General features: G+C 37.1%; 1 protein-coding gene across 4 annotated transcripts in view; it reads right to left on the minus strand.

Annotated features, from left to right (window-relative positions):
- Nucleotides 1-27,619, minus strand: part of LOC112055023 (glycerol kinase) — a 46,033-nt gene that overhangs the window by 5,038 nt on the left and 13,376 nt on the right. For 3 of the 4 annotated variants that reach the window (XM_052887224.1, XM_052887222.1, XM_052887223.1), the window contains exons 2-13: nt 20,170-20,252; nt 16,002-16,158; nt 14,952-15,053; nt 13,438-13,655; nt 13,076-13,185; nt 11,647-11,752; nt 9,303-9,495; nt 8,217-8,394; nt 6,746-6,826; nt 6,268-6,392; nt 5,505-5,642; nt 1,380-4,736 (exon numbers count right to left, since the gene is read on the minus strand). In XM_052887224.1, the coding sequence (XP_052743184.1) occupies nt 4,153-4,736; nt 5,505-5,642; nt 6,268-6,392; nt 6,746-6,826; nt 8,217-8,394; nt 9,303-9,495; nt 11,647-11,752; nt 13,076-13,185; nt 13,438-13,655; nt 14,952-15,053; nt 16,002-16,158; nt 20,170-20,244 (2,067 nt within the window). In that variant the 5' untranslated portion in view covers nt 20,245-20,252 and the 3' untranslated portion in view covers nt 1,380-4,152. Of the gene's footprint in view, nt 1-1,379; nt 4,737-5,504; nt 5,643-6,267; nt 6,393-6,745; nt 6,827-8,216; nt 8,395-9,302; nt 9,496-11,646; nt 11,753-13,075; nt 13,186-13,437; nt 13,656-14,951; nt 15,054-16,001; nt 16,159-20,169; nt 20,253-27,619 lie in introns of those variants that run through there. The other variant, XM_052887225.1, reaches the window with a different exon arrangement.

Consider the following 27,619-nt stretch of genomic DNA (forward strand, 5'->3'; position numbering starts at 1 on the left):
TTAACCATCTACTGTTTAAATAATGGCATTATCCATCTGTAACAAAGATTTACTCACTTTAAAGTGGTATCCGTTGGAATGAAATACACACACATACACGATTAAACTTTGATTTTATCCGAATAGTACCAGACTATTTTCGACCGCGTCTGTAGTGTACGAAACTACTGGTAATCCAGGACATTTTTTATTATTTTTTTAATAATAATAATAATAATTTATTTATTCATAAGAAAGTACAGAAGGTTTACAGAACTTGCTATAGACATACATACTTTCTACCTTGACAGGTGTATGAATATTAAAAATAATATTATACTAACTAATAATTCCATAATTCCAATAATTAAATATTCAATCTGTTCATTTCTGTTCAATTCAACCTGTTCATTTTCTAAATCTATTGCTTTAAATGCATATTCATGAACACTATCGTATTGTTTTAGAACAGCAACCATGCATTAACATTTAGCATATTTGACAAAAAAATCCGTAGACATGTCGAAGACCTGTGCTAGAATTAGATACGACAATAGTGGTTATGAATTAAACCTTGGTTCACTACCTTTGTTATATCTATAACTGCTGAGCTGTTGAAGTTTTGTTTGATTATATTTCTATAATTTAGTTTCCAAATAATTAAAGAATTAACATTGTAAAATCATGCACATGTAACCCATGCAGTCAATAAATTAACTGCAGGTCAGCGATCTTTTTATTTGACTCCAAGTCTGAACTACATAAGATATAATATAAATTCGCAAGCATTTTAATATCAACAATAACGTTAGAGACTCACTTAAAAGGCTGAATTTCATTAATAAAAATAATAATACATAGATCTACCCTCTAATTATTATCAGAAGCATGTGAAACATGTTTTATATGTATAAGGAATGTCCAAACCCAATGAAAAGTACCTTGTCATAAAAAGGGGTTTTTTTATAGCAAATGAAACAATACTTTAAATAACTTATCTTGTGATTTAGTAAAGATTTTCTGTCACTTTAAAATGTATTCTTATTAAGATGACATTAACACAGTTAAACCATAGAAATAATGATTTAGTTGTGTTAAATCCGATTTTAACTATAATTGAGATGATTTTGGATACATGTTTTTCTTTTTAATTTTTTCTTTCGTTTATCAATATGTTGGTTTTTCTGTCATCTAAAGTATCTGCAAACAGAAGGTCATTTTAAAGTCAGTGATGATTTTTACTATACTATACTTTTTGAATAATATTACATAATTAATGTATGTATGGCGAATATTGCCAGAGTTTTGACATGCATTTAAAATATTCTATAAAAATAATTCGTGCAGCATGCGAAAAGCATGAAATTGAAGTGTGAAAGAAAAAAATTAAAAACCTGTAGTAGGTAAAATAATACATTTATTTTTAAATTTTAAGCCTTAAAAATTAAGTACGTGAGCCGTTTACAGTATTTTATTAAATAAAATATAACAACAATACAAAATTTTACAGGGCTTTAGATAACTCATAAGTTATGGCATACCTCTGATAGCTAATTACAATTTTGATGAGATTGTTGTTATAAAATAACCAATATTATTTAACAACAAAACAAATGTTGATTATACTATACTGGTAATATTGAATAACCATTATTTGTTGCCTTGTCTAGACAGAGGGATAATAAATTGATCCTTAGTCTAAATGAACAATAAGATGGCGTATATGTTATATAAATTTTAATTCAATATTTTATAGATATTTATATATGTAGATTTGCTAATTTAAATATATTTACTTGTTTTGGATTCATTACTTGTTATTGTGAAGTTGAAAATTTTGAACTGATTTGTCTGGAACCAGTTAGTATTTGGAAAAATGTATTTTGAATTTGACGTTTGAGAAAGATTTTTTTATCCAGGAAAAATTCATGGCTCCAGTGGGATTTGTTAAATACTGTATTTTACGTTTTTATAGACACATACCTTCGATATCTTTAAAGTTCAGAGGTTAGTAAATGATGTTATCTAAAACCCAGGAAGTAATCTTTTTATCATCTTACATCGACGCCATAGTATTACCGATATGTGGGCCTAGATGTGCGCCAAATGTAATTGTCTATGTTTGTCTACACATCGCGTTATCTTTTCTCCTATCCCATGGAGCAAAAGAGAAACCGACATATATACAAAAATAGAACAAGGAGATGGTTCATATCAGGCTAGTCTATGTACCATATACCATTAAAATTCAAAAAAAATACAGTGATTTTATTATAAAGGAAATAAATTAATAAAACAAGATAATCAACCAAGATATCGAGGTATTACAAGATGGCGCCCTTTTAGCCGTTTGTCAAATGTCACTTTGACACATGAGTCTTAATACAAAACTTCAAATTGAAATCAATCCGCCATTATTATCTGTCTTGGTGTTCATTTATTTAAGAGACTTAATATTAATTTCGTTAAATTAAAACTGAATTCGTAGACAAATCATTTAATATTTTGTGTTCTTTTATTTCAGCATTTGTACTTAGACCAGGCCTGGACAATATAATATTTGGGCCATCTCTTTTATATTGTTATCTCGTGGCGCATATCTTAGCCCCACTAGAGTATCTTTAGGCAAATGATAGAGTTTTTACATAAATAACATAATAGCTATTTATTATTTATATCAATTAAGCTATTAAATAATATTAAGTTTTACTTAATATTATTTGATGTATTGGGGAGTCGCTGTAAAACGAATAACAAGTCACCCTTAAAATAATAATACCTTTAACATTCGATGTTATACGCGAGAAATTAAAAAAAAATATCAACGAATTTTATCAAAATATTCGATGTTCTTGCGGGGACGGTAAACAATTAAGTACGAAAATAACAAATTACTTGAGCGAATTCAGACGTATTTTAATCATCCCGTACATAGGCATTTTAAGTTAGACAGTGTTTGAAGCATTTATTCATTTGTTTTATATATCGGCAAATAACTAAGAGATCTAAGGATTAAGTACATACATACGAGCAAAAATACTCAAGATATAATATTAATTATGATATTCCATTTATAGAAAAATATTGTCGTCACCTTTTCTTTTATATTGTAAGACAGTGACAGCAACAAATCCAAACATTGTCTAACATAAAACACTGATTTGCAGTAAACCCATTTTAATGTATGTAACATGCGATCCTTTCGTTTATGATTTCATGCAGATCCCTTTAAATTTTGTTTAATTTATTAGCTAGGTCTAATTTTTCCGATATTAGTTCCGACCACGGGCTTGGAGTAAGTAAATGGCATTCATTTTATTGTGTATTTACTGTAGACTTCTTCATGGGAACTTAGTAATGACACCATGGAGTGTGGGTGATTGTAAAAGTTCTGTGAGAGACAGGTTGAAGGCTAAAAGACCGAGGCTTTTAGAAATACGAGTATGTTCTATTTTCACATTTGTCTAATATATTTGGAAAATGGTGATAAACAAAAAAACCTTGGCTAAGTTTGTTGTGGGTTCTTCCCGGACCAAGGCGCGTTATGGAATTTTAAGTTTTCGACAATTAATATCACCATTATCTAATAATATTATTACTTGACGTTTCGAAAGTGCTTGTAAACTAAGCCTAATTGATATAAATGAATTATAAATTATGGCATAACACTATGAAACTCAGACCTCAGGTCAGCAGGACGTTGAGTCTAGGACGTTTACAGGCCGAGTAAAATATAACCTAATATCCATAAATGATCATATTTGCGAACCTTGGCAAAGTGAAATAACTTATACCCACAATATTAATATCTACTTAATTGTTTCCATATTCCATATTCCCACAATAAGAATATCTACTTAATTGTTTTTCCATATTTTATATTTAACTAGCTGACGCCGCGCGGTTTTACCCACGTGGTTCCCGTTCCCGTAGGAATACGGGGATAATATATAGCCTATAGCCTTCCCCGATAAATGGGCTATCTAACACTGAAAGAATTTTTCAAATCCGACTAGTAGTTTCTGAGATATAGAGTCCTGCGCGTTCAACCAAACAAACACTTTAGCTTTATATTAGTATCGATGAGGCCTTTAAGTACTCCAAGACCGTGGTTTTGATTCGACGACCGAACGAATCCTTTACTAAGTATTATCTACATTTACATTCGCCTATTCACGTAGGCGACGTATTAGTGAACTTATTGCTAATGTTTCGAAAAATCGCGGGTATCCTTTTAATGTGTATCCGCTTTTTGACAACGCCCCCTACCGGCGGCTCGTAGGCCTCATCCTGCTTCGATTCGCACACTTGCGGCTGATCCTCGCTATCGAAAATGATTTCTGGCTCATTCTCTATGATTTCCTCTATGGTTTTCCAATTGGTTTGCAGTTTCCTCTCAGGCTTGCAACACTGGCACATGCCGTAGTCGCATTCCTTTTTGTTCATATAATACTCCGCGTCGTCTAGTATTGTGTGTTCGTCTTTCGGCAGTTTTAAGGGGACAAATATCGAGAACTTTCGCGCGGAATGTTGCATCAACTCTTCGATGTCTATGCCCTCGTCGTCGGGGGCGGGGTTTATCTCGTCTATGATTTGGGCTACGTCGGAGTTTTTCCTGCTGTCGGGCGGTGTTAGAGTTCCCGCGTAAATGCTAGGTTTTCTTTTCTGACCTGTCATCGTGATGGACTTCTTGGTGGACGCCCAGCCGAGGGAGCGTTGCACCGCCATCTTCCATTTGGTGTATCGCGCGTCGCGGTCTGTTGGTGAAGAAACAAAGTTTATTTATTTATTAATAAACCAACATTCATAATCTATGCATAGGTAAACTTAAAGTGCTAAAGGAAGCCGTCTCTTAAAGGTATATTGTAGCATCATAATCAATAAGCATTGTTATCCTTTGTCCGGTCAAAGTTAAAAAATTAACTACACTTAAAACTGCAAATTACATTTTCATTAAGTGTCCTATTGATTAAATTGTTGAATAATGACAATGAAAAATAATAATCAATTATAAAATTAAGCAAATTATTTAACCAAAAAATAATAATAAAAGCTAACACAAATATGGCAGCGAGTTGCCAGCTGGTTGTTAACCAGGGTAAAGGTAATGTACAGGTTACATTACCTTTACCCTCACATTACAAAGAAATTCTAAAAAATCAATAGGGATATCTATCTAGTTACTCGTTAATATCCTACCAGATAGTCTTCTAAAAAAATTAAACCATATGGTTTGTGTGTGTAATACCAAATTGCATGACGCTCTGATCGCGTTAAAGAACGCTAAAGAGCCGAAAATTTATTACTTTTTCACGGCTGAACCGATTTAGATGAAATTTGGTTTAGAGGATAAATTGGGCCTTGGAGCAAAACACTTGGTACTTTTCATTTTGAAAAAATACATGATTCCCTCGAGATTTATAAAAAAAACAGAATTCCACGCGAATGGAGCTGTAGTAATAGTCCGCTAGTTCTATAATCTATGTGTCATATTTGGATAAAAATATGTGGTCGTGGTCACTCACCGTCGTCAGTGGTGGTCGGCAGGAAGGTGTCGGTCGGCGTGGCGTGGTGGCGCCACCGGTCGCAGCTCCACACGCCCACCGAGTGGCCCGCCACGATGGCCACGCCCAGCGCTGACATGTCCCACGATTGGGCACGCACTGTAACAAACACTTTATATGTAACCTTATGGTTACAATTGACGGACCAAGGAGTCCACTTGATGGTGTTGCCTAAAACCAGACTGACATATTGTGAGGGCATGCAAAGAACAGAATAAAGGTCATTCATCACGAAATCTCGAATACCGCTTGACGTACAAAGATGAAAATTGGCACGGACGTAGTCTATAGTTTGCAGGTATCCGCTAAGAACGGATTTTGCGATAGGGCCGGATTAAGGAGGTCTAAGGGCGAGTGAAGTGAAATATAGATTGACAAGAACTTGTGGTTGAGTAAAATGACGGCCTCTATGGCGCAGTGGTATACACAGTGGATTTACAAGACGGAGGTCCTGGGTTCGATCCCCGGCTGGGCCGATTGGGGTTTTCTTAATTGGTCCAGGTCTGGCTGGCTTTGCGGTAGGCGGTATGGCTACCTGCAAAGACGTACCGCCAAGTAATTTAGCGTTTCGGTACGATGCCGTGTAGAAACCGAAAGGGGTGTGGATTTTCATCCTCCTCCTAACAAATTAGCCCGCTTCCATCTCAGATTGCATCATCACTTATCATCAGGTGAGATTGTAGTCAAGGGCTAACTTGTAAAGCATAATATAATAATAACTTACAAACAGGAATTCCTACAAGGTCAGCCTGCAGTTGCATCAGCAAGTCGTTGGAAGTCATCTTGCCGTCCACGTGGAGTTTCGACAACGGCATGCCGCAGTCCTTGTTCATGGCTTCGAGGATATCCCTGTTGTAAAAAAAAAAGAATCCGAATAATGCATCAGCTGGAAACTTTATAGCATATTGTATATGAAAGCTTTTTAAGTAAAACATCAAAGTACATCAAAGTAGAAGATCGATGTCAAATATGGAATAGTTAAAAAAATAATAGAATCATTTCTAAATGGGCCATATTGAATTTATGATGACGTCACATAGCTGCATTTAGTTTAAGTAATTAAAAACTTATCTATTCTAAAGGAAAATAATGTCGGACTGTAAATAATAATAGACTGTGGTGTTTGAAAGTTCCATAGCTTTTGTCCTACGCAGGGAAGATGAGTGGGTGGTTAGTATTTAAATATTCAATATAGTATTTACCTGGTCTGAAAGCAGACCGCCTCTAAGGCAGCGCGTATGATGTGGTTCTTCGTGGTGAACGCAGTTAGACCGCAGATTATACTATAAAAAACAGATTGACAGATTGATTTAAAAATATTGCCAAGACACAGGAGTTTAATAAACCTCAATATATAAATGCGATAATCATTCATCACGATATCGAGAATCACTTGACGTACAAAGTTGAAATTTGCCAAGGAAGTAGTTTATAGGTAGTAGATGTCCATTAAGAACGGATTTTGTGAGAGGGCCGGATTGACGAAGTCTAAGTCGAAGTCGCGGGCGTTTGCTAGTTTACCATATTTATCACAGTGAGTGTTCAATCATAGTCTCGTATAAGGGAACAATGGATAAAGTTTTTTATAAAAAAACAGTTTTTGCATTGTTACTCTTAAATATGTATAACGAAGATCGGACAATTTAACTCCAATCAGCATTGGTCTATTATAATGTGGAATGTTCTTCCAACAAGTTTTTTTTCACAAGTGAAACGAACGTTTTTTTACCTTTGAAACAAGAGTAAATTCATCCTCTAGGCAAACCTATCAAACATAAAGCACGATACAAAAACAATAATGAGAATTTCCGACGTAAAACATATATTTTTAAACGTTAGAGGTGTTGCAAAATGAAAAAAAAACCAATGCCCAAGTCGCAGGGCGTCCATAGTAATTAATAACCACCAAACAATCGAGTGTCTTATAGGCCATATTGAATTTGCGATGACGTCATATAGGTACAGTACGCACCCTATATTTATAATGTGGAATGCTCTTCCAACAAGTCTTTTTTTACATAACGTGTGTGATAGGCTCAGACTAAATACATAAGGACTAGTATCGCACCCAAATTCACGAACAAAATTTTCTGCCATTTTCTAAGGAAAACGAGCTTGGATTTCACACATATCTTATACTAAACTAGCAGTTTTTGTTCATTTTTACACCATATAACTACACAAAAATGTATTTTTACGGAGGTTTTTAACCGACGGACACGATTGTAAACTATGAAACATCGATTCTTTAGAGACAGTGTTTATAATCACATAAGATCGTTGATCATATACTTTGACAGAAAAATAATATCTTGCGAGGCAGGTCTATATCTAATTAGTCTGAGGTAATAGGCCATTCATTGTTGACGACGCAAATACCTACATTAATAATTATGTAATTTGTGCCCAACTATAAAGGGTCGAGAAGGGTGGCATATTATGCATATTATGTCACACTTTGCCAGCCTTTTTGAAAACCAACGACTGTTTCGCTATCCGACAATCTGTCAACACATACGTTTCCATAAATAAGCCGTTTAAAGACCTGTGTATTATAACCTGACCTTATTGAGCCTGGCCCTTATGCCTAGTTCGGACGACTTCAGTATTTTAACTAGGCCTTTCAGCCATAATTAGTGATGACGTCACATAGCTATAGTACGCAGCACGCACCCCCTGGCGTCCTTCCTCCAGTAGGGCGCGTACAGGCCGTTGAGCGCGGGCACGAAGTACACGTCGCCGGTGGAGAACACCTGCCCGGCGATGTGCTCCGTGTCCTGCGCCACGTCCTTGATGAGCTTCAGGTTGTCGCGGAGGAACTTCATCGCTCCACCGGCCACCGCTATCGAACCTGTAGTACGAAGATTGAGTCTTTTTAGGCCTATATACAGGATGCTCGGTAGTTTCCCATAATTCTAGGGTCTTTTTTTATTCTTTACAGGTTAGCCCTTGACTACAATCTCACCTCCTCCTAACAAGTTAGCTCACTTCCATCTTAGACTACATCATCACTTATCATTAGGTGAGATTGTAGTCAAGGGCTAACTTGTAGAAAATAAAAAAAAACAAAAAAAGTAAGAAGCTGCCGGTCCGTGTCCGGTGCACCTTATTAAGGATACTGAGTTTTTTACCAGCTGTTTCTGCTTTAAAGATACATTTTAACAACAAAATTATGTAATTGAAAAATTATAACAAAATTAATGAATTGGAAATAAAAATAGTAGGTAAGGAATTGTGAGAAATACAATTGTGAGAAATTCGGATATCGGAAAGAATCTCTCTACTCTTAATTAAATGAATCTCCTTTGTTTACTTGATTCAGTTGCAACCTAATGATCAAATAGAGGAGAAAGGAGAAGGGAAAAGTTATTACTTACTAGTAATCTAAAGCATGAATCACAAAATAACGAATACCAGTCGACGTACAAAGATGAATTTGGCAGGGAAGTTTATAGTTAGGAGACATCTGCTGAGGTTTTTGCGACAGGACCGGATTAAGGAGGTCTAAGGACGGACAAAGTCGCAGGCGTCCACTAGTCTATATTAATATTATAAAGAGGAAAGATTTGATTGTTTCTTTCTATGTTTTGAATAGGCTCTGGAACTATTCAACCGATTTGAAAAATATTTCACTGTTGGGAAGCTACACTATCCCCAAGTGCTATAGGCTATATTTCATCTCCATATTTCTACGGCGACGGAAACCACGCGCGTGAAACCGCGAGGCGTCTGCTAGTCGAAAACAAACATAGTACATACCTTCTAAAGCATATACAGCGGGAGCGTTCGGCCCCAGTTTGTAGGCGACGGTGGTCAATAGCCCGTGAGTGGACTGCACGCGCCGCGTGCCGGTGTTGTAGAGGAGGAAGCAGCCGCTCCTGTACGTGTTCTTGGCTTGACCGGCTTGGAGGCAGTTCTGACCCACCAGCGCTGACTGCTGGTTGCCTAAAATCTACAATAATAAATTATATATTATGAATCCTTGATAGCCCAGGTTCGAATCCGGTTCAGGGCACTTTACCTCCAATATGTCACGTGTCTCAAACGGTAAAGAAAAAACATCGCGAAGAAATCTGAATAAGTTGGATAATGTTCACTATTTTTTAATGTTAACTTTCTGTATTCTCCGTTAAAAACAAAAAATACTCTTGAAAGAATTATTTCGATATGTTAATTTAATTCCCGAGATATAGACTTATAAGTGAGCGCGCGGTGATCAGCTCGCGTTTAACGCCGTGACGTCATCAAACAACATTTGTTCGCCCGTTATAGGATATTTCGTACTTCTGTCTTAACTACTGACGAACTAGGTTAGAATTGAAAAATTATTTTTGTGTTGAAAAGCCTGTTTAACGAGGAAGGTTATAAGCTAAATAACATCACGCTACGACCAATAGGAGCCAAGCACCAATCAAAAATGTGGCCAAAACGGGGAAAATAATGTTCGGTCGTCGTCTTCTTAATATATAAATGCGAAAGGTCATTCTTACGAAATCTCAAAAACCGCTTGACGTACAAAGATGAAATTTGGCAGGGAGGTAGTCTATAGTTAGTATTTATTTTACGGTTTTATAGTAATTGCTTGTTTAACAGAAAACAATAAACAAAATGCAACAAAAATCACTTCAAGGATTCGGTTTTAATCTCAATATCTCAGAAATTGACAAGTTTTTACATGATTGGCTGAAATTGGATTGAAATTGGCTGCAAATAAAGTGTTTTATGAGCGCTTTCAAGCAATGTATCTTATTTTCGAACAGTCTATATATATCTATACTAATATTATAAAGAGGTAAAGTTTGTAAGTTTGTAAGTTTGTCACATTTTTTAAATGGGGTAATCTTCGGAACTACTGGTCCGATTTTGAAAATTCTTTCACCAGTAGAATGCTACATTATCGGGGAGTGCTATAGGCTATATTTTATATTTCTATCATATTTAACTACTGAGTTATCGCGGGTTTTCTCTTACAGGTCGGACTGAAAAACCTCTTAAACAGACTTATTCGCATGCGCTGCCTTAACTATTGTGTAAAATTGAAATTAATGTATGGAGACTTTATGTATCTTTAAAAGTCCTACAAAAAAGTCCGCGCCACCATTTATCTATCTTCTATATATTAGCAGATATAGTACCTTTTGTGTTTTTAAAAATTATTTATTTTATATACTTAGGTTTACGTAATTATTTATACAACTAAACTTTAATCCTTATTAAAATAAATTATTTAATAATCACAAGGATATTATGGAGATAAGATTTGCCCTTTACAGTATGTTAATTACTTAAATAGTTTCGGAGATAATACAAAATTTCTAAAAGCCGCAGAAATTCCGCTATATGACGCCCGGCGCTATCATTTACGTAGTTCCCGTTCCCGTGTGAATATGGGGATCAAACATAGCCTATGACACTCGCAAATAACGTAGCTTTCTATTGGTAAAACAATTTTCCAAATCGGTCCAGTAGATCCAGAGATTACCTCCTACAACCACACGAACTTTACCTCTTTATATTGTTAGCATAGAAGTCTCTATTTCTCTTGATCATACCACCACTCTCGAGGGACTGGACCGATTTTGCTAAGGGTAGGAGTAAGATAGAGAAGTTACAGGGTAGGGTAGGGTACGGGTAGGGAAGCGTAGGGGTAGTGTAGGGGTAGGGTAGGTTTAGGACCGGGTTTAGGGTAGTGGTAGGGTAGGGGTAGAGGTACGGTAGTGGTAGGGTAGAGGTACGGGTAGGATAGGGAAGTGGTAGGGTAGGGGTAGGATAGGCGTGAGATAGGGGTACGGGTGGGATAGGGGTACGGGTGGGATAGGGGTAGGAAAGGGATAGGGTACGGGGAGGGTAGGGGTAGGATAGGGGTAGGGTGTAGGTAAGGTAGGGGTAGGGTAGGAGTAGGTTTGGGGTAGGGTAGGGGTAGGGTGGGGGTAGGGTAGGGTAGGGGTTGGGTAGGGTTGGGGTAGTGGTAGGGTAGGGGTAGGGTAGGGTAGGGGTAGTAGTAAAGTTGACATCGAAATATACGCGGACGAAGTCGCGGGCGTCCGCTAGTTTTTTATATATATCTTCTAGGAAATCAATAAAAGATCTAAATAAAACTCACCCCTGATATCCTAATTCCGTTTAATATTGATCCGTCCTTGACTGTGCCGTAAATTTCTGAACTGCTGTGAATCTGAGGCAGCGAATCTCGGTGGATGCCGAATAACCTGATGAAAATTAATTAATGTAATCTTAAAGTATTTCTATAGTAAGTATTTATATAAATTATTTTTATTTTTATTAAAATCGGTTTAACCATAAGATTAGTTTTGATAGACAGACAAAATAAAAAAAAAAACTTGTTTGTGTTAAATAACTATAAGCACTTGAGAAAACTCAGATATTTTAAAAACACAGATAAATACTTCAATTATATTTTTATGTATACTGACAGACATGTGTTGCTAAGCGCAAATATCTCAAGAACGGTGAGTGAAGTACACTATGGTTTTTAGAGTTTTTTTTAGAGTAGGGGTAGAGTAGAGATAGAGTGGGGTAGAGTAGGGGTAGGGTGGGAGTAGGGAAGGTTAGGGGTAGGCTAAGGGGTAGGTAAGCTTGACCGGGTCCGCTAGTTTATTATAATATCCTTAAGGGATTGAAACAGGGAAGTTCAGTTGTATTTATTAAGTTGCTATAGGTTGGCTAGTGGCATCACTCCTGATTATTGATTAAAGTCCGAGACAGCCTTCGGTTCAAAACCCACCCGTTGTATTACCATTGTTTAAGTGATAAACCTGTGTTGCCAAGTCCTAACACTTAAGTATGTAATTCCTTTGTTAGAATTAAGAGTGTGCAATATGTAATTTGGTGGTTACAAATGGTTCTGGATCTCAGATTCTGGAAAAAAATCTGGAAAAGTTAGGAGCCTGATATTTTGGTAAATGATATTTCAAAGTGTTAGTTTCCTTATGACTATACAATATACACAATTTGTAAAACTTTTCTCGATAGTTTATTTTTTTGAAAAATACATGTTTTGCTCACATTTTGCTTTCAATCTCAGGAAAAGCAAACTTATTTTCTTAAATTTTGGTTTTGTATAGAAAATTAGGTATATATCTTGAACATGGCCATTTTGTTTTTCGTTGTGTTTAATTTACTTGCAATTAGGTAAAAATGGTTTTGGCGCTCACGTCATAAAATTTGCGTCGCGCGTCAATCGCTCCGTGCTTTTCACTCACGTGAAAGTCATAATTCGGCGTCTCGTTTGCGCTTCGAACTTTATCCATATCGTACCGACGCGCTGCGCGCTCTTAAGTATGTAATGATAATAAACTTTGTATAGAATGATGATTTTAAAAGAGCAACTTTTGAGTTTCTTGCCGGCTCTTCTCAGCAGGACCTGCCTTCCGAACCCTTCTGTACAGTCTTAACAAATAGTCAAACTTTCTGATTTTAAAAGTGTGTGTAAATTAAGCCTACTTGAACTATAAAGTTTCATATTATTTTTTTGATTCAAGCTGTGTAAAGTCTAAAAATCAAATACTCACCTACATAGCATAGGGTCCCAGTTCAAAGTTTCTAAATTCATGAGTAAAGTTCTTGACGCATTTGTTACGTCAGTGATGTGAAGACCCCCAAGGGGTCCGCCTGTTAGATTCTGGAAAAAAAGACGCTATAATGAGACCACCTATTTTTAGATATTGGTTTTTTTTTTGTTGTACCTATCCATTTCTTTTGTTTACAACCTCTCCCTCTGCCAAGGGTCACTGGCAGAGATCTCTTATAGAGATAAGTGTTTCCTTGTCCACTGTTTTTCTTTTTACTTTTGTGTGTGACTAATATTGGTACTAAATAAATTAAAAAAACAAAAAAAAACCGAAATAAAAAAGATATTGTAAAATAATCTCACCCATACGATCCACGAGTCCACAGTACCGAACAGCAGTCGCTTGTCCCTGCTGGCGCGCCGTACCGCCTTGATGTTGTCCTTCATCCAGCGCATCTTGAGCGCGCTGAAGTACGGGCTGATGGGCAGCCCGGAGATGTTCTTCAGGTAGTTCTTGTTCCTGTCGGGAACTTTGGCCAGTATCGCGTCCACTGTGCTGTCTGTTCGTATGTCGTTCCATGCTGGGGTGGATAGGGAACACATTAAGCTAGGCGGTACAATGCCCCGGGTCCCTCAAGCTCAGAGGCCCTTGAATCCTTACCAGAAAATCGAACTGAATTTAGAAAAAATCGAAAACGAAAAAGTTTTGGTGAATATTTTTACTTTTTTTTTTTATTTACATGTTAGCCCTTGACTACAATCTGACCTGATAGTACGTGATGATGCAGTCTAAGATGGAAGCGGGCTAACTTGTTAGGAGGAGGTTGAAAATCCACACTCCTTTCGGTTTCTACACGGCATCCCACCGGAACGCTAAATCGCTTGGCGGTACGTCTTTGCCGGTAGGGTGGTAACTAGCCACAGCCGAAGCCCCCCACCAGCCAGACCTGGACCAATTAAGAAAATCTCAATCTGCCCAGCCGGGGATCTAACCCAGGACCTCCGTTTTGTAAATCCACCGCGCATACCACTGCGCCACAGAGGCCATCAAAACGTTACTTGATAAAACCTAACCAGTTTTGATGGTAGTGAGGCCCATTTTTTTATTTGCGCCAGGGCCCTTGGTTATTTATCCACTGAAACACATAGATTTTTTTTACATTTTACTAAGAACTCCGGACTGAGAATTTTTAGCTCAACATTTCTTAGTTCGACCCAGCACTCAGGATTCATGATCAGATGACCACACTGGCTAAGTACTGAACCAAACAGTTATTTTTGGGCCTCACCATAGCATATTTTTTACCCGACTACGGCGAAGTCAAAGGGAAGGGTAATGATTTTGGCAGTCTATGTACGAGAATGTACGTAACGCCTAATTTTCTCAACCGCTTTAATGTATAAAGATGTCAAAAGATTCGTAATAATGCCCCTGTTAACATAGGCTATATAATTTTTATCTCAAGGTTATGCAATGGAATTTAAACCTCAGATTCTAACTGAGATAATCATCACGTGAGCCCAGTGGCTATGACCTTTGCCTCCGATTCCGGAGGGTGTAGGTTCGAACCCGGTCCGGGGCATGCACCACCAACTTTTCAGTTGTGTGCATCTTAAGAGTCTCAAAACGGTGAATGAAAAACATCGTGAGGAAACCTGCAAACTAAGAGTTTTCTTAATTCTCTGCGTGTGTAAAGTCTGCCAATCCGCATTGGGCCAGCGTGGGAGACTATTGGCCTAACCCCTCACATTCTGAGAGGAGACTCAAGCTCAGCAGTGAGCTTAATATGGGTTCATATTGAATCATCACTTAATGTAAAAATGGGCGACGGAAATGTTTTAAATAAAAAATAAGTCAACTATTACATTAAACTTACATATGGCAGGATGTAAAGGTTCTCCTGTGAACTTATCCCATGCTATCGTTGTCTCCCGCTGATTTGTGATACCCAGCGTTATAATATCTTCTTTTGAATAACCTAGAAAAATAAATACACATGTAATACTTGGTTTTTATGAAATCAGACTATAAATAAGTAAATTGTATATTAAAAAGCCCGTGTAAATTATAATGATAACAATAAAAAAAAACTATAAATGCCATTTACATACAAAGCGTTAAACACACGCAATACAACAAATACAACCTTAATTATTGGTACATACATAGAGTACTGTGTGTGTGTTTACTCTAACTGTATTTTTATTTTTTATTCAATGACAATACACATAGAGACACAAGTTAGCTCTTGACAGCGATCTCATCTAAATATGCCACAAAACAGTCTAAGATGGAAGCGGGCTTACTAATTGGAACAGGGACAAGTTTATTTTATCTATCTATACCTTTGAAGTACTCAGCAGGCGATGGAGCAAGCTATGCTTGGAGTTTCTCTGCGTGATCGAATCAGAAATGAGAAGATCCGCAGACGAACCAAAGTCACTGACATAGCTCAGTGAGTCGCGAAACTGAAGAGGCAATGGGCAGGCCACATAGTTCGAAAAGCCGATGGGCGTTGGGGTCACACGGTGCTGGTGACCCCGCACCGGAAAACGCAGTGTTGGTCCACCCCCCACTAAGTGGACCGTGGATATCAAGCAGGTTAGACGGAGACGTTGTATGCTGGCGGTTCGAGACCGTTGCGCTTGGAGGTCCATGCTTGGAGGCCTATGTCCAGCAGTGGACGTCCATCGGCTAATGATGATAATGATGATACTTTTGAAGGCTTCTACGGTTAAATCACTTTGCCGGTGGTAAATAGCCACGGTCAACGCCTACCATAAGACCGGACCTACGCCGATTCAGAAAATATAAAATATATAAAAAGCTGAAAATCGAACCGAGGACCTCTATGTCAACAACAGTACTACAAACTGCACTAGAGACAATATAAATAAATTATATAAATATATAAATGTCTCCGTACCTAATTCAGTGAGCTGGTCAACGGCATTCTCCGCGCACGTTTTGATGTGGTGCAAGATCTCCCGAGGGTCCTGTTCGTACCAGCCCTCCTGAGGCTGGGCCTCGGTTTTGTCGAGCTGGTACGATGCCAACTCCTCGGACCTCTCAGCTTCATATATCTGTAAACAAAACATTGCTTTTATTGGAAAATATCTTTCATTTGCAAAAGAAAATATTAACGTAAAACTTCTTTACGCTTGGCGTTACAAGAAGTGTGATCTGGTGAGGAGAACAGACGTTGAATAGGAGACACAGCTTAACGAAGGTAGAAAGGAAGAGAGTTACATTACGGTAGGAGCAAAAGAGAGAAGTTTTATTTCAGTCGTATAAATCACGCTCATGTTTTTTTTCTGTCGATGAAAAAAGACTTAGGCTGCCAGTCCACCGAAGCGGAGCGAGGCAGCGGAGCTGAGAAACAGTAGCCTTACTGTCGACATATCGCAACGAAAGAGAGACTGATATATTTTAATTTCGCCGCTATAAATATATTACCAATATGTCCCTCATGTCACGAGATGTCTCGGACCACGTACACTAAAGGCCTGTACAGTGATATTTAGTGATTATGCATTGCAATAAGAATGGAGCCAGCATGAAAGGTAGTTTACCCATACGGATTTCTAAAAGTCAAGTGTTTCATCTTATTAGCAGTAGGTTTTCGCCGGTAGAGTGGTGTAAGTAAATTAGCCCTCGCAAGAGCTCCAATATACGAGTAGGTCCGCCTAAATAAATAAGAACTTCGCTATAAAGGTCTATATAGAGATAGAGGAAAATCAATCATATAAAATTGAATATTATTTATAATAATACAATACAATAATATTTAACATTGAAACAGAATATCTTGTAACGCAGCAAACCGGTTTTCTAAAGGCCAACGCACACTGTTTTGGGATTTTTTTTATAATTACACTGCCAAAAACTGATAAAAAATGGAACCCACGAATAGTGAAGTGGAAAACCATCGCCTTTAACTCATTAATCTGAGGTCAGATCAGGAATAGTCTGGATTAGTCTATAAGTGTTCCTTGCACGTTCTGCGATATGTTACTCTGTTTATAGGCAGTGGCGTGCACAGAGTTTTAAGCTAAGGTATGCACTACAAGCAAAAAATAGAAAATTTGCCCAACTATGTATTCTGTGGTCCAATATATTTTGTATTGAGTCATTATGGTAGGCAGTGCCATTTTTGAATCTAAGAAGTGCACGGCACTGTTTATAGGCAATGGATATCCACTTAGCACCACATGGGCCAATTACTTGATCCGTCAATTATTATGATTCTATGTCAATTATTATATAATATGCATTCTCGTTTTTGAAAGAACAAAAACGAGAATACCGCGTTACCAAAATATATTTCTTCAAGCCATTACAGAGAGGCAATAAGACATCAATGTGCGCGGGCCTTAGCACACGTCACACACTCGATAATTAACATAACAAGACGGTGTATTTATTTGCGCGTGCAAACTTCTATAGATCGCTTTGAGACAGAGTTAACGCGAGCGAGAACGAGCTGACAGTAATTAAAATACCGCAATGCAAACCTGCTTTAATGAACGAATTACGAATACCTTTAAATTCATACAACAGATTTATTTTAAGACAAGCTTAATTAAAATAGCGTAATTTTAGCATTTTGTAGACAGGAATCAGGAAAACTGGGTTAACATTTAGAAGGGCCAGGCAAAGAGTGACAGCCCAGTTTACGTCTGTGTTTAGGCATGAGAAGATCAATAGGGATGATGACTAGGTTTGAATATATACATTTTTATAAGACATTCGGGTAAATAAGGGCCAATGTTAACTAATTTATACGTAAAATATTATCTGGATGTTTGTAAAATAAATAAGATTATAAAATAATAACAAAGATATTTGTAATTTTGTTGAACGCCCATACAAATCTAACGATCATTATGATCTACGACGTCATTGATTCGTGCCATTTTGTATAGGGCGTTTTCAGGGATCCGTGGCAGCGTCGCAAATCTGACCCTTTAAATCCCTGTAGCTCCGAAAGTAATGATCGCATATATCCTGTTACTTTTACAAAATTGCTTATACTATTAGCATACTCCTAATTTATATACAATTTAAAAACTCATCATCGCTATTATGTAAATACCCGGCAGTGTGCTCGATACAGCCACTCACAGGATTTTTATTTTTAATTTTTGTTTGATAATCATATTCATTGTTAGTCAACTATGTGCCTCATGAGAAGACTCAGACAATCAGCAATGGAGTAACTATGCTCGTAGTATATCTGCGTGATCGAATCAGAGATGAGGAGATCCGTAGAAGGAACAAAGTCACCGACATAAATCAAAGTCGCAAAGCTGAAGTGGCAATAAGCACACAGTTCTAAAAATTTTAATAAAAAAAATTCAACCGACTTCCAACTCAAAAAATATCTTTAACTAAAAAGCAAAAAATAACATCCTACCTATGTGCTACCTTCTGATCAGTTTGAAGGCGGTGCCAAGCCAGTGATGTTTTAATTAAATACGTTTAAACTACAAAATTTCTGTGGTTATTCCAGAAACAGCTTTAATTAAAACACGACACTGGCTTGGCACCGCCTTCAAACTGATCAGAAGGTAGCACATAGGTAGGATGTTATTTTTTGCTTTTTAGTTAAAGATATTTTTTGAGTTGGAAGTCGGTTGAATTTTTTTTATTAAAATTTTTATTTTTTTATTTTTAGTGTTAGCATACCCACTGCGTGTGTACAGTCACAACCTATCTAAGTGGAAAGTTCTTATCAATTCTTCATCACCAGACCCTTAATACAGTCGCAATCCATCTAGGTGGAAAGTTCTCATCAGTACAAATTTATCAAGTCCAAACACAAGGTAGCTACTGTGAACCGTCGAGGAGTTCTCTTCACTGTCCCTCGTCTTCATCATCAGACCCTTAATACAGTCGCAATCCATCTAGGTGGAAAGTTCTCATCAGTACAAATTTATCAAGTCCAAACACAAGGTAGCTACTGTGAACCGTCGAGGAGTTCTCTTCACTGTCCCTCGTCTTAATCATCAGACCCTTAATACAGTCGCAATCCATCTAGGTGGAAAGTTCTCATCAATAAAAATTTATGAAGTCCAAACACAAGGTAGCTACTGTGAACCGTCGAGGAGTTCTCTTCACTGTCCCTCGTCTTCATCACCAGACCCTTAATACAGTCACAATCCTTCTAGGTGGAAAGTTCTCATCAATACAAATTTATCAAGTCCAAACACAAGGTAGCTACTGTGAACCGTCGAGGAGTTCTCTTCACTGTCCCTCGTCTTCATCACCAGACCCTTAATACAGTCACAACCCATATAGGTGGAAAGTACTCATCAATACAAATTAATCAAGCCCAAACAAAAGGTGACTGCTGTAAATCCTTGACGAGTTCCATCGTCTGTGTTTCGGCTCCATCATCAGACCAACTCCAAACCTTCATAAAGTTGTAGTGGTTTAAAATACCTTATGGAAACACTAACAAACGTACTAGCCGTCTCTACAACTTTCGAAAGTTCCTCTCAATTTCTCCAGGATGCCATCATCAGATCCTGACATGAAAAAAATGGGACCACCCTGGAAGTAAACCCTACAAAACAAAAAAAGAATTTTCAAAATCGGTCCATAATTGACGGAATTATCGCTGGACATACATAAAAAAAAAAAAAAAAAAAAACATACATACAGCCGAACGTAGAACCTCCTCCTTTTTGGAAGTCGGTTAAAAAGCCGATGGATATTGGTCTTAAGGTGTTGGAAAAGCGACCCCACGGCTCTTGTCATAGCCGTATATAGAGGTGTCATAATTCTATATTCTTCCGTGCCCATCTAGGATTCTGGGCTACCGATATGGAATTCTATTATGATACTAATAATAGACTCGATGTCGGGGGTCAGGCTCACCCTAGGAAATAATCCTAGATACGCCAATGTTAGATGGACAGACGACGATAAGCTGATTGTGGGAAACAGCTAGATACAGGCAAGTGAATGGAAGAATATAATTGGAAAAGGAGTCTAAACATCGGGCGCTCATCGGCTTACAAAAAATTATATTCAATTTACAGGTTTTTATATATTTTACAGACTTTTTTAAATATTCGTAAACGACTTACCACAAATCGGACAGTCTTCGTTCCATCATCGATGACACCGACCAGGGACCTTTTCACGCCGTCCCTTACCGGCATCTCGTCACCTTGAAACAGAATAAAGAACATTTCAGGGTTTGAACTTTAGTACGAGTAATAATAGCCATTTTAAATATTGCCCACCTTAGGCTTAACACCTCAGTATACACGTAAGGTTCTAGCGCATAGACGCAAATTGTACATTGGTCGTTTTGACCAATACAACCTCGACATTGCGTTGTGGTACACTCGCTAGAACAGCGAAAAATAAACATTTTCTTAAACCTTCTTTCTTTCTTTTAAAAAAATTCAACATACACAGCCCATATGTTGAATATTAATAATAATATATGCTTAGTAGTCTAGAATTTTACAAAACTTTCCACTCATAAGACGATGGTAGGTATTTATATTTACAGCAAGTTGTAAAAGGCTAATTAACGTAACATAGATTATCTCGCAGATGTCAACAATTAATGATTACCCTCACTTGTAATCTCATAAGCCTAAGAACATTTTATCATACTCACTCACTATTATACTAAAATACTCACTCACTATTCTTATCATTTACTAGCTGACGCCGCGTAGTTCCCGTTCCCGGGGGAATAAGGGGATAAAATATAGCCCATGACACTCGCAAATAACGTGACTTTCTAGTGGTACAAGAATTTTGAAAATCGATGCAATATATCCAGATATAATACAAACCTATAGCATGGGAATGCCGGTGTAAAGTTAGTCTATGTGCAATTCCAGACTTGCATGCATCCTAGAATGGACCTGTGCCCACCCTAGGACTCTCTACTGATTTGGAATTCTATTAGGGACTCCTAAATACTGATACAAGTTTAAAAAAAAAATATTTTAAATGTCAAATAATAAGAATTACACACTCTTGGTCGGGGGCGATCCCCCCTTAGGAGATAATCCTAGATACGCTACGTTAGCACGGACAAACAGAAAGACAGACACGCAGACAAAAATTTAAAAAACTTGAGTATGTTTTAGTATCCTGTAAATAGCTTTAAGCACTTGAAAAGTTATTTTGAAATTACAGACAGACACTGCAATGAATAATGTTAAAGTTATGTAGCCTACCTCGTTAAACGGGCTATTCAACACAAAAAGAATTTTTCATTTCTAACTATTACTTCGTCAGTAGGTAAGGCAGAAGTACGAAATTGACTTTTAACGGGCGAGCAAATGTTGTGTGATGACGTCACGTACAATATCGCGACGGTTAGTGGGAGTCGATATTTATGCGTACTTTGAATGCATGTAAAATCATAACTATTTGACATTTTTAAACGAAACAAAAACTAGTGTATCCGTATATATAAAAGCTCTAATGTAACGAAGTTTCAAATGATTTTGCGTACCTCATTCATTTTAATTAAAGAAATACTCCCGAGTACCCTGTATATTATGTGCTGACATCTTTCTACTATTAAAATATTATTTTTATTATAGTTTAGGTCATGTTATGTTTGCAACCCAATATTCGCCAGTGACCTATTTTATTGAGTGTGCCAAATATTTTGGACAGAAGCCATACGAGTTACATGCTAATAACTCGTTGACTGCATTGGTACGACTACGGTCTATCAAATCAACTAGTCATCATTAACAACCCATATTCGGCTCGCTGTTGAGCACGAGTCTCCTCTCAGTATGAGAGGGTTTAGACTAATAGTCCACCACGCTGGCCCAACGCGGATTGGCAGACTTTACACACGCAGAGAATTGGGCAAAATCTCAGGTATGCAGGTTTCCTCACAATGTTTTCCTTCACCGTTTGTGACACGTGATATTTAATTTCTTAAAATGCACATAACTGAAAAGTTGTAGATGCATGCCCCGGAACGGATTCGAACTTACGCCCTCCGAATCGAAGGCAATGGTCATACCCACTACGCTCACGTCTCTCAAAATCAAATTAAAAAAATATCAACTAGTAAATAATTGTAATTTATCCATACTTCTTAACTAATCTATACTTAAAATAAAACTGTAACAGGTCAAACTCTGTATACTGAAGATATTTTAAAAATTTTAGTTGAAGGGCATTCACATAATCGATACTGAAATCAACAACATATTTTTTTCATTTTTTGTTTGTCTGTCTATCTGTCCGTATTCAATGTTATAATTAAATGGAACTTGACACGATTTGAAACCTTATTACGTAGAAGGTTATAGAATTTCGCGAAAATTAAATAAGGGGGTGAATCAGAGGTAGATAGTTTGTATGCAAAGTCCATCATTTTTAGAGTTCCGTAGTCCATAAGGAACCCTTATAGTTTCGTCATGTCCGTCTGTCTGTCCGTCCATCCGCGGTTTAGCGCAGGCGACGGGGACGGGGCGCAGGGGATCTGTTAGTACATAACGAATGCGAATTTGAGTTTGTGTTTGAGTTGATAGAGAGAAACTAATGTGTTTTTCAAGTTATACATATAATGTTAAATTTGCTTGAAAAACACAGTAGTATAGAGTTAGACACGTCCGCAGTATTAGTGGTCGGTTGTAAAAGCTAAACCTTCAATAAAAGTTGTCAGAGACGTAATATAGTCTGTCTGTTTACATTAGACACTCGACTAAAAATAAAAGGAAAAACCTTCCAGTCACAACATACAATATGATATATTATAGAGATTAGACGCGGCGCGTGTTGTCTAATCTCCAATCTCCGTTTAATCTCAAGGAGCTGATAAGTGTGACTTACATAAGATCCTCTCTATATTACATGTCTGTATGTCCATACATACAAAACTTGAGTTATTTGACATCTTTTGCTGACAAGGAGGATAAATGATTGTATTAAATATGTTTAAGCAATACTTGAACTTTTAATGTAGCTTTCTATTGGTATAAGATTTTTTCAAATGATTACTATAAGTTTAGAAGGTGACAGCGTAACAAACAAACGAACTCTTGCTTGTTTGCTAAGCAACAAGTTACAGACAAATTATAAGTAATCTATACTAATAAACTGAGCCGTGATAGCCCAGTGGATATGACCTCTGTCTCTTCTCCGAAGAATTTTCGAATCCGGTCCGGGGCATGCACAACTTTTCAGTTGTGTGCATTTTATCCGCATTGGGCCAGCGTGGTGGACTATTGGCCTAGCCCCTCTCATTCTGAGAGGAGACTCGATAAAGACGATACAAATAATAAAAAGAGGAAAGATTTGATTTTTGTTTTGTTTGCATTTCACTGTTGGGAAGCTACACTATCCCCGGCTGCTATAGGCTGCTTCTTCTTTGCTGTCGCTCCTTCAGTTTCCTCTACCCAGACGCGCCTGCACTACAACCACAGTCAAGCCGTCCTCCGAAAATACATATACAATATCTATACAAAGTGACCATTGATTATGATAAGCTTTAGATTAATGGCGTCTCATGGACGAATCTTTTTTGACTGATAGGAAATCTTATCAAGTTATGTCCCCACTAGGGTTGTCAACATTTTTTAGAAAAATATAGTATTTTTCAGATTTAGCTCTAAAAAATATAGCATGCATAAATAGAATATAGCATTTTATGGAATAAGGAAAAAATCGACGTTTACTTATAAAAAAACAATACTTATTTCTGAAATAAGTGTGGCATAGGTATGCTTTTTCACATTTAATATTTAAATTTTTGAAAAACAAAAGCTATTTTTTTTATTTTATTCGTTTTATGTTTGGAATTCATTAACAAGTACGGACAAGTAAGACGCTATTTGTTAAAAACTAATGTTCATATAGTTTTAAAACGAAATTTTTGTTGAAAATATAGCATTTTTGCGTACTATATATTTCTTCTACAGTAATAAGTATATAGTATGGAGACCCGAAATAGTACGTTTGGCAACCCTAGTCTCCACATTCCATACAAAATCATAACTTTATATTGCAGACAATATCGTGATTGTTATTATTTACAATGGAATTTTGTAATAATACATGCTATAAAATAATTATTGATAAAAATAAATGCATGATCCTACTCAAAGATAATCAGATAAGGCGCATAAGCTAGATCCTACTTATATTACAAAACATACCAAATCAATTGAGAACCTCCTCCTTTTTAAAGTTAGTTAAAATTCAAAATCAACATAATGTTTATGTACACGAGAACAAAGTCAAAGTCAGTTTCGACGGCCTCCGTGGCGCAGTGGTGTGCGCGATGGATTTACAAGACGGAGGTCCCGGGTTCGATCCCCGGCTGGGCCGATTGAGGTTTCTTAATTGGTCCAGGTCTGGTTGGTGGGAGGCTTCTGCCGTCTTTAGGGTGGTTACCACCCTACCGGCAAATACGTACCGCCAAGCGATTTAGCGTTCCGATACGATGCCGTGTAGAAACCGAAAGGTGTGTGGATTTTCATCCTCCTCCTAACAAATTAGCCCGCTTTCATCTTAAGACTGCATCATCACTTACCATCAGGTGAGATTGTAGTCAAGGGCTAACCAGTAAAGAATAAAAAGTCAGAGTTCCTTGCCGGCTCAACTCAGTGGATTCTGATTAATCCGAAGTGATGGTAGAGACACCAATAATAATCTTTGCTAATATTATAAAGCTGAAGAGTTTGTTTGTTTGATAGCCCATTTATCGAGAAAGGCTATATATAGGCTATTATCACGCTAAGACCAATAGTAGCGGGGCAACAATGAAGAATGTTTCACAATCGGGGTATTTTATCCTATTGAGATCTTACGCTGCGTGCGCTGCGTAAACGGTTAAAGTTTCGCAAAAATCATGTATGATAGAATTGTTCCATTTTAGAAGTTCTAAGAAAAATCAACGACAGTCCCCGCGGAATTTGTGAAAAAATGAAATCCACGCGGAAGAAGTCGCGGGCGTCCGCTAGTAACATAAAATAAGTAAGTAGTAAGTAGATATAGGTAGTTGACTTTTGAAAAAGTATTATTAGCTACCTTTTTTGAAAATCTTTAATATTTAGAATTTTGGATGTTTGTAACTCGGTTACGCAGAACCAAAGTCCCCGACATAGCGCAACGAGTTGCGAAGCTAAAGTGGCAATGGGCGGGGCACATAGTTTGAAGAGCCGATGGACGTTGGGTTTCCAAAGTGCTGGCACGGCGACCCCCACCAGGTGGACTGACGACATCAAGCGAGTCGCAGGGATTCGCTGGATACAGGCGGCTCTGGATCGTGATTTTTGGAAGTCCCTAAAAAAGGCCTAAAAAAGGCCTTTTTGTATTGGACGTCCATTAGTTAGTCCTTGACTAACGTCTCTGAGATCTCACCAGATGTTAAATGACCTTACACCTAAAATGGAAGCGGGTGGAAGAGGTACAACATTATTCTCCCCATACGTCTATGCGCAATACCAAGTGTAAAATTGGCGGCACGTCTTTGCTGGTAATGCTAGTCACTCACCATCCAATAAGCTGCCTGCAGCGCTAACGGCTTGACATCCAATAAAACTGACCGTGTGTTGGTGGCGATCTGCATGTTGTCATTCACATTGGATGGTGAATGGCTAGCATAAGGTCACGGCCAATGTGTCCCACCATACAAACTAATTATTCACTAATCTAAAAGTTTCAAGTGTTGGAATGGATATTACAATATTTATGATACTTTTTTGAAAGAATCATAGTTCAATAAAAACCGAAGATATTCTAACCTCAAGGAAAGTGAGTGAGTAAGGAATGCGACGGAAAATGGAATTATAATTTGACAAGTACAATCACACACAATCTTCTAATATACCTGCATGACGAAACTCGCTTAGTAATTGACGTACATACTACGATATGATTAATTTTCAATAGATAAAAGTCTCTATACTAATATCATATAGAGGTAAAGTTTGTGAGTGTGTGAGATAATCTCTGGATCTGCTAAACCTTTATAGATTGAAGTATTTCTGGCTATGACACGCTCTTAGTTCATAAAGTCCAATACTATTATTTTCAATAGATAAAATTCTCTATACTAATATTATAAAGAGGTAAAGTTTGTAAGATAATCTGTGGATCTACTAAACCTTTATAGACTGAAGTATATCTGGCTATGACACTCTCTTACTCGTAGTTCATAAGTCCAATACTATTTCCCTTGACCTTGTGCCCACATAAAGTTCCACCCTTCACTTTTTAAATCATTCAACAGATACAAATAATCCGAATACCGTACGCATACGGTTATAAAAAATTCGTCAAGCATTATTGTAAAACCTGTTTTTATCTATGTCGCGTTCGCTTGCAAATAAACCTGATTGGAATGGACACACCTTTTTATGCGATTGCCACAATATTTTTCCTTGAACTGACATTTAGTCTCTTATCAAAAATTACGTGTATTATTTTTGTTTTTGAGCGTACATACCATAGTGATAAAATTATGAGACCAACGAAAGGTAAGCAAAAATAAGTTGCGTATAAATTGGATTTTAATACATAATAACATCCATACTACTATTATAAATGAAATTGGCCATTTCTAAAATGATTTATACTAGGTTTAATATACTACCTACTTGATAAAGTATTAGTTACAACGCGAAACTATCTTGCTCAAAATTGATCGGTTAGTGAACCAGCTCTGTTTTTGTATGAAAATGCGAAACTGACGGACTTACCCGACTGACGGTCTTAGCCGAACCGACCTTAGAAGTAATAAAAGATATTTGTGACTATAATTATAATTATGTTCCAATTTTATTATTTTGCGTATTAAGATTTCTCTTCTTCCTTTTTTTTCATATTCTATTTAGTTAAAGTTTAGACTTAAAATTATATTTTCACACCTGCATGCTAACGGCTTGATAGCCGATAAAACTGATAGTGTGTCGGTCACGATGTGCATGACACCATACGCCGATCGCGACCAACACACGATCAGTTTTGTAAGACGTCAAGCCATAAATGGGTATAAAATATTACGGGCGTAGGTCAAAGTATATTTCCCTACATTCTGGGACTAAGTAGTTTGCGGTAAACACGACTAACAACACGTTACTCGTGAGTTATGACTTAGGGTTATGGCTTGTGTTTCTGCGACGTTCAAATGAGTCTTTATTGTACGAGACGATGTATTTTTCCTGTACCCATATATAGCAAGGTATAATGACTGGCCATATTTGAAGGCTGCGTTTTTACCTACACTTGGAGGAAATATCGAAATCTTCATTATGAAGAGATGAGAAATAAATTGTAATAATCATATTTTTGTAAGATTTTGTTGAAATAACTCTAGAGTATCTCCTCGAGACCAGACAGTAGAGTCACTTCAGACAGACTTGACCTTTCCGAAGTACCAAGTACAAGTAGAAATAAAGCATTTTACGAATTAGCTTTTTAATAATTGGTGGGTAGGTTTTTTTTCCCTAAAGAATGGTAATGAAGGTCTTTTTAAAAGTTTAGTAATGTCATTCTAAGTAAAATTAACAATAACGTCAACAGGTGAAGCATTAATAT

This window comes from Bicyclus anynana, chromosome 18 (genome assembly GCF_947172395.1).
Source record: "Bicyclus anynana chromosome 18, ilBicAnyn1.1, whole genome shotgun sequence".
NCBI lineage: Eukaryota > Metazoa > Arthropoda > Insecta > Lepidoptera > Nymphalidae > Bicyclus > Bicyclus anynana.